This window comes from Lissotriton vulgaris, chromosome 2_2, assembly GCF_964263255.1.
Source record: "Lissotriton vulgaris chromosome 2_2, aLisVul1.2, whole genome shotgun sequence".
Lineage (NCBI taxonomy): Eukaryota > Metazoa > Chordata > Amphibia > Caudata > Salamandridae > Lissotriton > Lissotriton vulgaris.
The window spans coordinates 290,354,116-290,368,165 of NC_141688.1; the positions used below are offsets into that span (position 1 = coordinate 290,354,116).

The window sequence follows — 14,050 nt, forward strand, 5'->3', positions numbered from 1 at the left end:
CGTTACTTGATGGGGATAAGACAATGTTCGTGGATGGCTCGTGTTTGAGACATGAGAGTGGGAGCCTGAGTGCTGCCTATGCTGTGGTTACGTTGACAGAAACCATAGAAGCATCTTACCTGAGCGAGGTGAAATCTGCACAAGTGGCAGAACTCATCGCGTTAACTAGAGCATGTAAGAGGGGTAAGAACAAGAGAATAACTGTTTATACAGACAGCCAGTATTGTTTCGGGGTTGTTCATGACTTCGGCCAATTATGGCTGCAAAGAGAATTCATGACTTCCTCAGGCACACCTATCAGAAACGGAAAGGTGGTGCATAACTTACTGGAAGCTATCCAATTGCCCAAAGAATTGGCTGTGGTCAAATGCGCGGCTCACAGATCTGGAAATGATGATGTGACTGCCGGTAATAGGTACGCTGACCAAATTGCCCAGTTCTGTGCCCGATACCACATGTCACTCCAAATTGCGTTGTGGGGTGGAACCAGCTGCCAACTTATGTTGTTTGAGAATGTGTCAACGTGGGAAGAATTAAAAGATTTGCAACAGGCAACAGACAGACAAGAAAAAGGAAGGTGGGCCGCAAATGGATGCAAGTTGAGAGATGATGGTGTGGTGGTAAATTCGACTGGGGTGCCTGTACTGCCTGATAGCTTGATCGACCCCATGATCAGAATGATACATGAACCAACACATATGGGAAGAGACGCGATGTGTCGAGTGTTTGACAAGGTGTTCTGTAATTCAAAGTTCAGGAACCAGGCGGAAAGGCTTTGCCAGAGGTGCCGGGTGTGTCAGCAGTTCAATGCAGGGAAAAAGACGGTGGTAGAACAAAGTACGGTTGGAAAGGCAGTAGGTCCCTTTGTCAGAATGCAGGCAGACTTTGTAACCATGCCTAGGTGCAAGGGGTATAGATACATTTTAGTCATAGTTTGCCTATTTTCCCGGTGGGTGGAAGCTTATCCCGCTAAGAAAAATGATGCCATAACTACTGCAAAATTGTTGCTCAGGGAGTTGATACCTAGGTATGGAATCCCAGAGACAATCCAAACGGACCAAGGTGGGCATTTTGCCAATGATGTCCTAGAAGAGCTCTGTAAAGCATTCCAAATGAAACAAAGACTGCATTGCGCCTACCGTCCAGAGGCTTCTGGGGTAGTGGAACAAATAAATGGCACCCTGAAATCCAGATTGGCCAAAATGTGTGATTCCACAAAAATGAACTGGATAGAGGCTTTACCCCTTGTGCTGATGAGTTTGAGAAGTATCCCGAACAGAAAAACTGGCCTGAGCCCCCATGAAGTGTTGATGGGAAGAGTGATGCGACAGGCATGGGTACCCGGACACAAACTGCTAAGCATTTCTGATGATATGGTACTAGAATACTGCAAGCAGCTGGGTGACCAAGTGCGTTCTCTCTCTCAGCAGATTGGAGAGACAGAAGACGAGTGGCCAAAGACTCCAGCACACAAACTGCAACCAGGAGATTGGGTGGCGTTAAAGAAACACACCAGGAGCAGTTGCCTGAAACCAAGGTGGGGAAAGCCGCGACAAGTGATCCTCGTCACTACAACTGCTGTAAAGTGTGCGGGCGTACCGAAGTGGATCCACGCCAGCCACACCAAGCGGGTAACTGGAGAAAACGCGACTGAAGCTGAAGGCAGCGCAGCTGAGGAAGCTCCCGAGGAGGAGAGTCCGGAGCTAGCTGACATCGAACTGCCGAGCACAAGTCGAGACGTTGAGTGGTTCCCTGCCGACGACCAGGTTCATGATCCAATACGAACCAGGAAATATTCCTACTTAGACAGTGAGTGGGATAGTCAAGGTGAGCTAGAAATAGACGAAGAAGATCAGGTCAACGAGAATCACATCATACCTGATCAGGAAGTAGGCCAAGTAGAGTCAGATAAAGACACCGGAACTCCTCCTGAGACTCCAGAAAGTGGAGAGGGACAGTTAGAAACTAGAGCGGACGTTCATGCAGAAGAAAGCGAAGAGATCGAAGAGCATGAACAGGAACCGATAGAACTAGATCAAAGTGCTCAGACAACGGAAACAACAGTAACCAGAAATAAAAAGCAAGTGCGATTTGAATCTGAGCAGGGTCAGAATAGGGACCAGGCAGAAGAAGTAGATGAAAGACCTGGAACTAGTCAGACAGGCAGGAAAACAGAGGTGCCACAACAAAAAGTAAAGAGAGTGCACGAAGAAGGCCAAGTCTCCTCAACTACTGGGAGGCACGGAGGTAGAAGTGCACCCTGATACGTCAAGAGACTAAGGCTCAGACTAAAGACAGTCGAAGAAAAACTGAAAGACCGAAAAAGGGCTGAAAGTGAAAGAAAGGCAGCCCAAGGAAAATCGCTGAGAAAAAGCAACAGACTAAAGAAACAGAACCGACTGTATCGGAGCCCTGAGTGGACTTACTTTGTGTTGGAGGAAATAGACGAACCACACCACAGTGGCAACAGTGACGAAGAGTCCATCGCGGATCGGAGTTCTGACGAAGACCCTCCTTGAGAGAATCCCGAAGTGAGCCTTTGGTGCCAAGAAACGAAGAGGGATAGCAAAAGCCACCTGTAAGCTAATAATGTCTGATCCGAATGTCTCTGGAAGGTCCAGATGTGGGTGTCTTAAAACCTGCTGTAAAATATGCTTGTGTAGTATAGCCATGCTAATAGTAATGTGGATAGCACTAACAGTTTTCCTACCTTTTATGATAAGCAAAAATCCAAATTTGTCCCCTACTGAACCAGAAGCAGTAGAAGTAGGGGTTGTACAGACTGTAGAAACACCACGAAATTTAGAAAGACGCGACAAACAAGTAGGCTTGACACACACACGACCTAATGTAGAAGCATCAGATGAGGATGGACTACACTTTCACAAAATGAGAAACAGGACACATTTGAATGTTTTTGCTAACTTGTTGGTGCATTACGTAGAAGCTATGGAAATAGAAGACTGTTATGTCTGCATGAAGCTACCTACCTCAGTGGCTGAAGGCGTGACATACCACCATCTACCTTTAACCTATGGAATCTCCTGTAGTATATTAGCTAGCTTGTTCTATAGAAGCACTTTGCAGTACTATTATTCAAATGATGACGTAGTATTTTCTGAACTTCCTATTAGAGGACATTTGAACCGCGTACATACTACCAGTGACGTGACCCGTTATATGGGAGAATATTTTCTGACTATAGGGAACATAGATTTAGATGAAGCTAGACAATCTAATCTGACCTGTTCTCTGCAAGAGCAGGAAAAGATGTTTATAAAGATGGCAGACAGAAGGAGAGAAAAGTTTCAGAAAAAGGCAAATGACGAAAAGGATAGAGTCCCTAGGTGGGCTGAGCACATGGATAACACCTCGCAAAGCGAAGCTAGTCCTGCCTTGTTGCTGGATTTTGAACGAAAGGGGAAACTTTGTATCCATAGGGAAAAGACAGAGTACTATACCAATGTATTCATCGGTTCCAGCGAGTGTGAACATAATTACAAGGTAATTGGAGGTTGGGGTTTCAAAAATGGGTCAGAACCTGTGTTTCCCGGAATATATCATATATGTGGGAACAAGGCTTATTTCAAATTGCCGGATCACTGGTATGGAAGCTGCTACTTTGGCATTGTTTTCCCGAAAATATACCATGTGAATAATGCAGCTGGAAGCGATGAAGAAACTAATGGCTTAGTGCGTAGTAGACGTGAAAGTGTAGGTGAAATTATAGGTGATATTTTTAGTGCACTGATACCTGGAATGGGGGTAGTTCTGAACACCCATAGAATCTGCAAATTGTCTACAGTAGTGGACCGGCTATCAACGGACACTGCTGCTGGATTCCTGATGGTCAATTCCGAAATGGTTGCGATCAGATCAATGGTTTTACAAAACCGTCTTGCCCTTGACACCCTATTAGCAAAAGAGGGCGGAGTCTGTAGAATGCTGAAAGCGCAACATTGTTGCACTTACATTCCCGATAAAAGTATCGAACTAAAACAATATGTGAAAAATATAACCAATTTGGAAAAAGAACTCAAACCATTGGAGGTTGACAGTGCCTGGACGAGACTGACTGGAGGTCTCTCCTCTATAGGTAGTTGGTTTACTAACCTAGGTAGAAATCTTCTGTGGAAAATACTGATGCCAATAGTTGTAATAGGTATAATTGTATTGATCATTTTCATCTGCTGCAAATGCCAGAAGTGCAAAAAGAAATATACAGTGAATCAGAGGGGGGTGAAAAGAAACATTGATGAACTAGAATTAGAAGAGGTAAAGAGTGCAATTTACAAAAAGGCGAAAAATCACCACTCTCATAGAGAAGCTGAAAGAAAACTCAACAATAAATTCGTTGAAATTCAGATGAGTGATGTGGATGAATGAGAAAAGTTGGCATCTGTTTCCTTCTATGTGGTGATGATAGTAAATATCATCAAAGAGGGGATTGATGGAGCAGGGATTCGCATGTAAAGCGCCCTGCTCGTAAACAAAACCCTTGCCTAAACTGTATAATCATATTAACACTGTTGTTCGTCATTTATTAAGTGTTTTCCCATACACGCGGGTGTCCCCAAGATGCTTGCTCGTATGTCTTTTCCATATTAACGAAGCTTGCACTAAAGAATCGGCTGCTTCGCTGAAATTCAGTCTGCGCATGCGTCGGTCATACCCATGTGATGTGACGCACTCGCATTCTGGAGGGAGTTTGTGCTCATGCGCACTGTTGCGAAAATGGTCGCTTGACTCTCACCACGCTCTCCGCTTGCTACTGCTGCTTCAGCCTATCTGTCTTTTCGCACTAAACAATAATGCAATAGTCCTTATAAAATAAGGGTTGGTTAGATTTTATCATGGTATACAGTGTGATCATTTTAGATGTGATTTTAATTTGTTCTCGCTTACTTTTCATGTACCGCGTCTCTGGGGCTGGGAAATCGGGAGCGGAGCCATACTTGAGGCTCTGTTGGGACCTGTCACATGATGGGAGAGAAAACCCCACTGCGCAGAAGCTGAAACCAGCCAGCTGGCTCCTGAAGCCAAATGCGCCTGAGAAAACCAGCACAAGATGAGGACACTCACCTTGAGAATAACTGACTTTGTTGCGATGTCTTGTGCACTCAGATTTTCTATTGTATTCTATGGATGGGAACGTGAACCTAATGGGCGGATAGAAAAATATAAATTTCATGGTGGGAACGTTGAATTTTAGGAGGTGGTAATGACCGCACCACCTCTCCTGACCAATCAAAATGTGGGAAACTGTCACTTGCAACATTAGTGGGTGGTCTGAGGGACCCCAGAATGGTATAATTGCCCCAGTTTAGCTTAGGAAAATTGTCCGACTTGTCCGAGTAGCAGACCTGTCACTGACCCTACGAACTCTATAGGTGCTCAATCCGAAGTGCTGCGGAGCACTCTGTCCATACTTTCCACAAACTCCTAAGGGGTGGAAATAATCCTAAGTGCTGGCGAAGCACTTTGCTGGGAAAATTCGAAAGCCCAAGCGGGGTTACTGGCGGATTACTTGCAGAGAGGGGTAACGCTGGCGTTGCTTCAAAGGCTGTGGGTGTTGGTCGTACCTTGGTGAGCCCAGTCCTGATTCAAATCCTGAGGGGTATCCTGTCCTTACTGTCCGTGAGCTGTACCTGCTCACATTCTGGCATTCCTTCCTGAGGGTCCTTGTCCCCGTCCTTCCAACTGACCCGTGGCCAGGGTTAGTCTTCTCTCAGACCTAGGTAAATATTAACCTGTGGGTTTGCGTCTCTCTCTCTCTCTCTCTCTCTATTTTTCTTAATAAAGCACTCTTGCCTGTGATATTGCTCTATCACCTTGAGAACAAGTTATATGCAATTGTTGTAGAATTGTTCCATTTCTCTCCCCTCCCTTAGACAATTGCCAAACTGTTATATTGTATTAGTGTGTTCCAATTTTTCCCTTTCCTTTAGCTGGTTGCAGTGATCTTAGCAAGAATAGTTTAGTGCACTTAGGTTAAGTACATGTTCTAGGTCCCATCCACGTCCTATTGTTCCTAGTATAAAGTTGCGGTGACTAGTTTGTTCTAAAATTCCTACCTGTTAGTCTTCCCATATACTCAAAAGGTCTTAGCATTAATCTATAGCTATTTTATGGTTTGATTTTGATGTTAGATGCATTATTTTGCCTATCACTTATTACCTTGTCATATTCCTTTTTGAACTCTATATAAAGTTTTGAACTGCCCTCAGGTGTCTGTGGTCATTTTACAGAAATTGTGGATAAGTATTGTACTGATCATAAAGAGTATTTGATCTTAGGCCTGTCTGCTATTTCCCTTATAGCTCCAGATCCGTCGTAGGAATTGTGCCTGTGGTAAGTCAGGTACATGGTAAGCAGAGGTGAAAACAAACCTTAATTGCTCATAGTAGCGTGCAGGAGGAGAAACAGAATAATCATCACCCGGTTCACCCAAATTATTAGTGTGGTGTTAAATTTCGCACGCCAGGGCCCAGTGCGTGTAAAGAATTGGTAACCTTGGTGACCCGGGTGGACTGCGCGCTCTATCAGATGCTGATGGTTCCTCTTGATAAACCTTTCGAGCGATGCCACAACTTTCCTGCCGCAGCCTGGTCAAAGCCTAAGCCTCTGTAGTGAAAATTCTTTTTCACTGAGTGTCAATTAAATATCTTTTGTGACACAGCCACAGGCCAGCTGGAGCATGTCTCATATAGAGCTTCATTTCTGCTCCTTGAGGTGTCTACTTAGGAACCTTAGCTGGCCATACATGCTGCTCACAGACCTGGGTATCAGGTTATAGAGATCTACAGAGACCTAGATGACAGGCAGTCTCTCTAGATTCAATGCCATCAGGGCAGGCGTATGAGGCAAAGAGACAGACAGAGCTCTCGCTAAGACTTTCACAAGAAGATATAAGCTTCCACATATCACTAGCATTCAAGCAAAACAGTCTCCTTACCTTTGACCTATGAACCTCTCCATCATCGTCCTCCCCTCCGACGCCAAGAATCTTCCGGGTCTTTAACCGGCTGACCAGATCGGTCTGGCTGTGTTTCTTCATCAGAGGCGGGGGCTGCTTTGTCGCCATGGTTGCAGGTTCGCTCGCAGCTTTCTACATAGGTTGAAACTAGAACAAGAAAATGGTTTGGATTATAGTGTGGCCTTCAAGGGGCTAAAATGTAACAAAAAACTTTATATAAGTGACTTATCTACTTTCTTTACTAGAGCTGTGTGGTATGTAATGTATGCGGATGCTGGGCAACTTTACTAAGTGAAGCTGTGTGGTATGGAATGTATGAGGTTGCTGGCCTGTCAGGACAAGGCCAACTTGGAAGGGAGAGAGTGCGGGGATTCATCTGGTGAGTGTCAGCTCGTTTATTAAACATTTTTCAAAGTTTATTGCCTTTAGCTGCTGAGTATGCACTTTGGGATGCCTTTGAAGACACCATGCGTGGTACAATAACAGATCTGATGCGTAAAAGGTATATGTAATTGAAAGGATAAATGAATGTTCAGGTGGAAACAACAAGGGGTGAGAAGATGAGGCAGAAGGGTAAAAGCAAACAAAGGAGAAAAGAATGTACGTGCTCCTCACACAAAATGTAGCTCAGTGGGTGTTTCATACATATTCAGTCCCCTCTAAAACCCACTTTAGACTCATTCTGTCTCCAACACAGATTCAACAGGTGGCGATACAAGGGTATCTCTCGGTCATCATTTTTTGATTTTAAATGTTAAAATTATTTTTGATGGCATGGCCCAGGCACCGGACGAGTATCACCTAAACCAAACCAACCAGCGTGAATAGCAATTACACCTCTAGCGGGAGCACAATAATGTTAGTCTTTATACCCTAGTAGAATTCTGTTCTCCTTGGGTGCAAGAATAGAGAGGGACACTCAGGGGCTCAACAGCCAAAGTACTGAGCGGCACATTCAAGCATATGGATAAATAGATCCAGATGCACACCACCCTGTACTTCATGCAAGCCATTCCCACCTTTCAGGACCCATGGTCCCTGACCCATCCCACCACGCCGGAAGCTATGGTTAGCAGGGCTCTGGCCACAAAAGATAATACTGTCTCCCACCTCCTCCTTTTATCACGGGATGATCTGAAGTCTTGACCAATGAGAGGCGGGGATGGGGACAGGAGGCTACTTAAAGGTCCCACACTGGCCATGAGATACTGGGACACAGGTGGAGGTTTCACCCTTGCATGTCTTGTGGGTGTCTTCTACTGTCAGCAGTGGGAGGGCAGCAAACCACTCTTCCAATCTCCTCTTTCTTGTCCAGGGCTGATGTGTACCCTCCCTAAACACGCTTTTGGCAGGCTGCCTCTGCGTTTATGTTTCCAAGAACAATCTTTGCCTGGAAACATTCATTTGCAGCCCCTCTTGGCTACAGTCACAAACAAGCACTGCTTGTAATCACGGGTGGCTGTAAATTTGTCATGAGATGAAACTACGAAGCGGAGGATCAACATTTAACCGAGCCAACCGTGGAAGCATTTGGCTATGAGAATCACAATCATTACAACATGAGACATCACTGAGATGATGCGACTAACATCTTTACACCATACACCAATGCCTTTCCTACCCTGCCCATATGCAGCGTCATGTTTATCAGTTACTTTGTGCAACACATTTCTGGACCACAAAATTGCTATATGCTGGGGTCCCTGACATGGTCGACAAGTGGAGGGATTAACTTCAACTCATAGTGATTGAACAATGGAACCGCAACGTAGTTGAAGTATGTGAATCTTTACTCCCAGCGAATACAATGTTTACAACCTAAGTACGAGCGAGAAGCTATACTAACATGCTTCTTACAACTTCCATAGTGGTGTAATTGACCACTTGTACCCCCAATACCTGGATACATCCCTTGTCATACTGCGCGGGGGTCTACCCTCTAGAATCCTGCAGAGCCTTTGCCGATACAATCCTCTGGATTTGTGCGCAGTGTTTCTGAAGGACCAAGCACTGGGGGTGCTCCTAGTGTCACAGGATTAACCATTAAACCTCTAGATATCTCTTCCACAACCAAAACAGCTTTGTGCATTTTTATCGTGATGACCACTTAACACACATCATGGCCAACAGTTCTTCTGGAATACACCAAAGGGGGCGAGAAGGAGATTTAAGGACACTTTTTATCGTAATACCTATCACAAACAGAGCCCACGGGTCCAGGGCAAGAGTCTGAGGGGCATGTGGACTGTGTCAACCGTGTTCGGGGGGATTCCTTTTAGGGATGGTTCCCCTCACACACCAGAGGTGTCATGCTCCATCATAGGGGTGCCTCCTCGTGTTGAGAACCTACTCTTGATGCGGGCTACAACCCCCTCGCTGTGAGGGAGGAGCACAGGGATTTTTATATTGGTAAGGAGGGTTATTCAAAACCCTATGCAAGCGTGGTGTGTTGTGAGGGAGGTGCAGTGCTAGAGTGAATGTGGTTAAAACTGGCTACAAGGTTAGCTTATGACAAGCTTTATTCAGCTACCTTGTGACAGGATTAAAAACAAATAGCTAGTAATGTAACTGCCTACATTAGAGAGAGCTGCATTAGAGTTCGATCAGCATATCAAAGACTATGTTGTAAGTTCCTATTCGGAGACCGCTAGACCGCCAGATATCAGACAACAACCGAACCTGCCGCCACCGATCGGGCATTACAAATGCAGGAAATGCAAAGCCTGCAAGCTTTCCAAGACAGGCTCATCCTCCGAACACATGGCCAAACATGCTCCCTGACACATCACAGTAACAGCTGCAACGTAGTTTAGGCCATAAGATGTTCTTGTGGTAGGAGTTACGTAGGACAAACCACACAAAAAGTGAAAACAAGGATACTGCGCGCTGCAGTCGGATCCGCTGCATGGCACAAGGGGCTCCCTTAGTGGATCACTACTCTTAGTGGTCGCACACCTGAGGATCTAAAATGGTGGGTACTGGAGAAGATCACGTCACACCCCCGGGTGGCAACATACTTTCTGCCCTGAGCCGTAAGGAGTAAATAGATATATACTTTAGACTCAGTAAACAGGGGCCTCAACAAGCAGGAGGAGACATATAAACGGACGGCGATGCTTTAAGCTCCCTATGGCCACATGGTGTTCTGCCTCTGAAACTGTACGTAATTAATATTTGTAATAATCCCATTTGAACTATATGTTGGTTAACACACTGATTCCTAACGTGTACGAACAATTTCCTACCTTAAAAGGGTCTCGGTTCGTCTGCTCTAATGCTTTGGACTTACACCCTAAGTCCTGCGTTGGGTGTTCGTCTTTACTAACCACTTGCTCCCCTCCCAGTTCGCTATGTACCAGTTACTATCTTGCCCTTGTTGTCCCTTTTCGATTCTTACCTTTTTGTTTGGTATGCATATTTGATTTGTTTGGGTTGGCATTCCTTTTGATGCCTGTACTGCAACTTTACCTCCTTTCCCTAACATTGTAAAGCGCTCTGATATCCTTCGGGATCAAGTGCGCGCTATATAAACCTTTATAAAATAAATTAAAATAATAATAATAATAATAATGTTTGTAAAAATCCCAATTGAAGTAAGTGTTCCCCGCGATTCATCATTGATAACATCTGTAAATATGTGAAGTTTTTTCGTGGCACCATTGGTAAATATGTGAGCTTTCTCTATCATTATGACACAACTTTTATTATTACTTTTGGCTAGACCCCTTCTGATCTCCAATCTTTTAATAGGCTCTTTTAAATAGAGTCCTTTTATTCTGCAGTATTTCTAAGTGAAGGCAAAGTGAAGGCCTGAAACACAGGACTCCAACCGGCTGGTGGGTGTCAGTTGTATCTGTTGTGCTCGTTTAAGGTAGGCGCCTCTTTAACACTAAGGGCCAGATGTATCAAGATACACTTTGGCGATTCTCAAATAGCGATTTTTAAGGAATCGCTATTTGAGAATTGCAAAATGTTATGTATGTAGAAATTCGCTATTTTTGAGTGATTTCTTAATATTCCTTAATTGCGATTAGCAAATTGCTAATCGCAATTAAAGAATAATTTCCCATTTATTTCTATGGGCCAGGAGTCCCATAGGAATGAAAGTGAAATTATTCTCAATTTGCGATTCGCATTTTGCTAATTGCAAATTGAGAATAATTTCAAGCGTGTCAAAAGGACACCCTGTTGCACCCCTGAAATAGGCATGGGTGCACATGTGGTGCACATACATGTCCTAAGTGCATGTATGTTCATCACATGACACTTTTAAAAAAGTAAAAATGGGCATTTTTCAAGAAATTTGCAAATTACCACCAACTTGAAGTTGGTGGTAATTTGCGATTCCTTAGGGACAATTAGAATTTTTTTTTGCATCATACATTGCATTTAAGGAATTGCAAATTTTGCGATTCCTTACATGCAATCGCAAAATAAGGAATCACAAATTTGCGATTCCTTATTTTGCACTGAAATTTGCTACATACATACCATTTTGCTCAAATGAGTTCGCAAACGCCGAAATTCTGAGAATTTCGGCATTTGCAAACCCATTTGAGCTTCATACATCTGGCCCTATCTCCCCTTTAAATAAAGCACGCTGAATGTTTTTTAAATAGAGCCCTTCCATTTCAAAACCCTGCTTTAATTTATGTTTCAGACTCCTAACCGGCGTGGGTGTTTTTCACAATTAAAGGTATGTTCTCTCTTCAATGTAGAATTACAATTCTTGTTTGTACCACTTTTTTTTACAAGGGACACTGATGTACCTTCCCTGTAATTTTAGAAACTGCACAATTGATTATGTTATTTACTACTTTCAAACACTGGAGGATAATACAGGAATATAGGTCTTCTACTCCGTCTTGACACCTTGGTAAGGTCATAAAATAATTATTCGTCCATTGATTGGGATTTTCTTCGTGTGAGGTAAGCTATGATCCAGCTACTGCACAATTACTCCTTAGTGAATAGTTAGAACACACCTAATCACCACTTTCTATAATTAATTTATAGGCTGTCCTCCCCTTCATAGTCCTGAGGAAGACCCGCAGAGACGCGCTACAACTTTCGCTCCGAGGATTGAAACTGCAACACTTTTGTATCATACATGTCTATACAGTTTTCTTGACCACATTAATCATTATTGTGTCTTGTATTACATGTACATAAGGAGACAGGAGAAAATTTGAAAATATTCCTTTATTTCATGTCACATATTTATCTTGTGCATATAGTGTAGCATAGCGCCGGGGCACTTTTAGTAGCTGTGCGCTGTACAAATGAAATATAACATAACATAACATCATTTCACTTCACTAGTCCTTACGTCACTTTCTCACAATATTCACTTTTGTATCCCTGCAAATTTAGTTGTGTTGATGACAGCCTTTTTAAAATTCAATATTTCTTGAGAATATAAGAGTAAATCAACTCAATCTATGTCTTTTGGGTGGGTTCTAATATTTAAAATCAGTTTCCATGCTATGGAAATAAGGACTTTTGAGATACTTCTACCGATATAATAAGTACAGTAATCACAGAATTTGCTTAGCCCAAAAGAACCAATTGTTTATTATAGTACCAATACCCAGGTTCTGAGGGACACCGGGTCGCCTCATTACTTCTATTGTTAAATAGTCGGGAGAGCCTGTGAATAGAGCATTTCCATAATAAAACACAATTTGAGATCCGCAGTCTGAACAATAAATGGTCAGTGAGCAGCTAGAAGAGATAGTATCTTTTGGTTAATTTTCAGGAGTGAGAAAAAGCGGTAGCCACCTTACTTACCTGGGCCGTCAGAGAAAAATTGCTATCAAAATGGAACCCCAGGTTCCTGACAGCAGACAATCCCGCGGGAGGAAAACTGAGAGGGCCCAAAGTTTGTGGGCAGAGAGCGAGGAGACTTGTTCAAAAGCGCAGTGGATAAGCAATTTCTTTTCCTCATTAAAATTGAGGCCATTAGAGGTTAGCCAGTTTGTGATTTTGCACACACACTGAGGGAAATTCTCATACGGAGAGGGTGTCGTAGAGTCCACTGAGATGACAAACTGGGTGTCACTTGAATAGTTCATCAAGAGTGCAGATTAGTTGAGCTAGTGGCCTCAGGGAAATACTGCATAGACTGGAGCTCAGTGGCGAGCCCTGGGGAGCCCTTGATTGATACAGCAGTGGAACCCAAAGTGGACGGCAGAAGATGAAACTCATCAGCTTTGTTGTCAAGGTATGATGTGCACCACTTCAAGGCTGTATCCTTAATGCCGTCTTCGGCCAACCTGGAGGTCAGGATATTATGGGATACAGTATCAAAAGCAGCCGACAGATCTAATGATACTAGAATAGCAAAGTTGCTCTTGCCGGCTGCCCTTCTTATGTCATCCAGAACTGAAACCAACATGGTTTTGGTTCCATCTTTTGATGAAAACCTTACTGGGCAGGATCCAGCAGATTATTGCACTCAAGATAAACTGAAAGAATTGAATTCACATGCTTTCCACAATTTTCACTGGGAATGGGAGCACTGAAATACGACAGTAATTGCAAAGGATTATAGGGTCGGCTGCCATTTTTTTTCTCAGTGCCACTGCCCAGGCTTTCTTTCAATCTGGAATGACAAGGAAACATTAAAATGGGTCACAAAACTTCTGACAGCGTACCGGCGAGAGGCTGCCACATTCTCGACATAAAGGCATCAGCTGGGGAGCTGGAGGAGATGGAACATGCCAGCTCCGAGAAGCTTTCGACCAATATCTGGGCAAAGTTCCTCTTCAGTCAAAGCCAAGGTCTGTTGGCCTAGGCCCCTTAGACCAGTCCTACAGAACCAGTGGGCAGGGGCAGCAAACCATTCATAATGCTGGTGGAGAGCAGAGTTGTCGCAGTGTGCTTCCGAATGTGTCATAGTGCTGAATATGCAGGTCGGATCAGCTAGTGAGCATGTGGTTGCACATGTTTTGCTAGGTGAATTTAAGGTGACGAGTGTCTCGTTGGTAAATAAATTTGCTTTAGAAGTTAAGAAATTTGCTTTAGAAGTAGCAAGGAGGTTTCTGTAAATCCACAGGGTGCTGTCAAGTACAG

At 43.8% G+C, this 14,050-nt stretch overlaps 1 protein-coding gene across 1 annotated transcript in view; it reads right to left on the reverse strand.

The window, feature by feature from the left end:
* TP53I11 (tumor protein p53 inducible protein 11) overlaps window positions 1-14,050 on the reverse strand; it is a 488,139-nt gene that overhangs the window by 148,712 nt on the left and 325,377 nt on the right. The window contains exon 3 of the mRNA XM_086959614.1: window positions 6,956-7,123. Coding sequence (XP_086815740.1) covers window positions 6,956-7,084 — 129 coding nt within the window. The 5' untranslated portion in view covers window positions 7,085-7,123. The remainder of the gene's footprint in view (window positions 1-6,955; window positions 7,124-14,050) is intronic.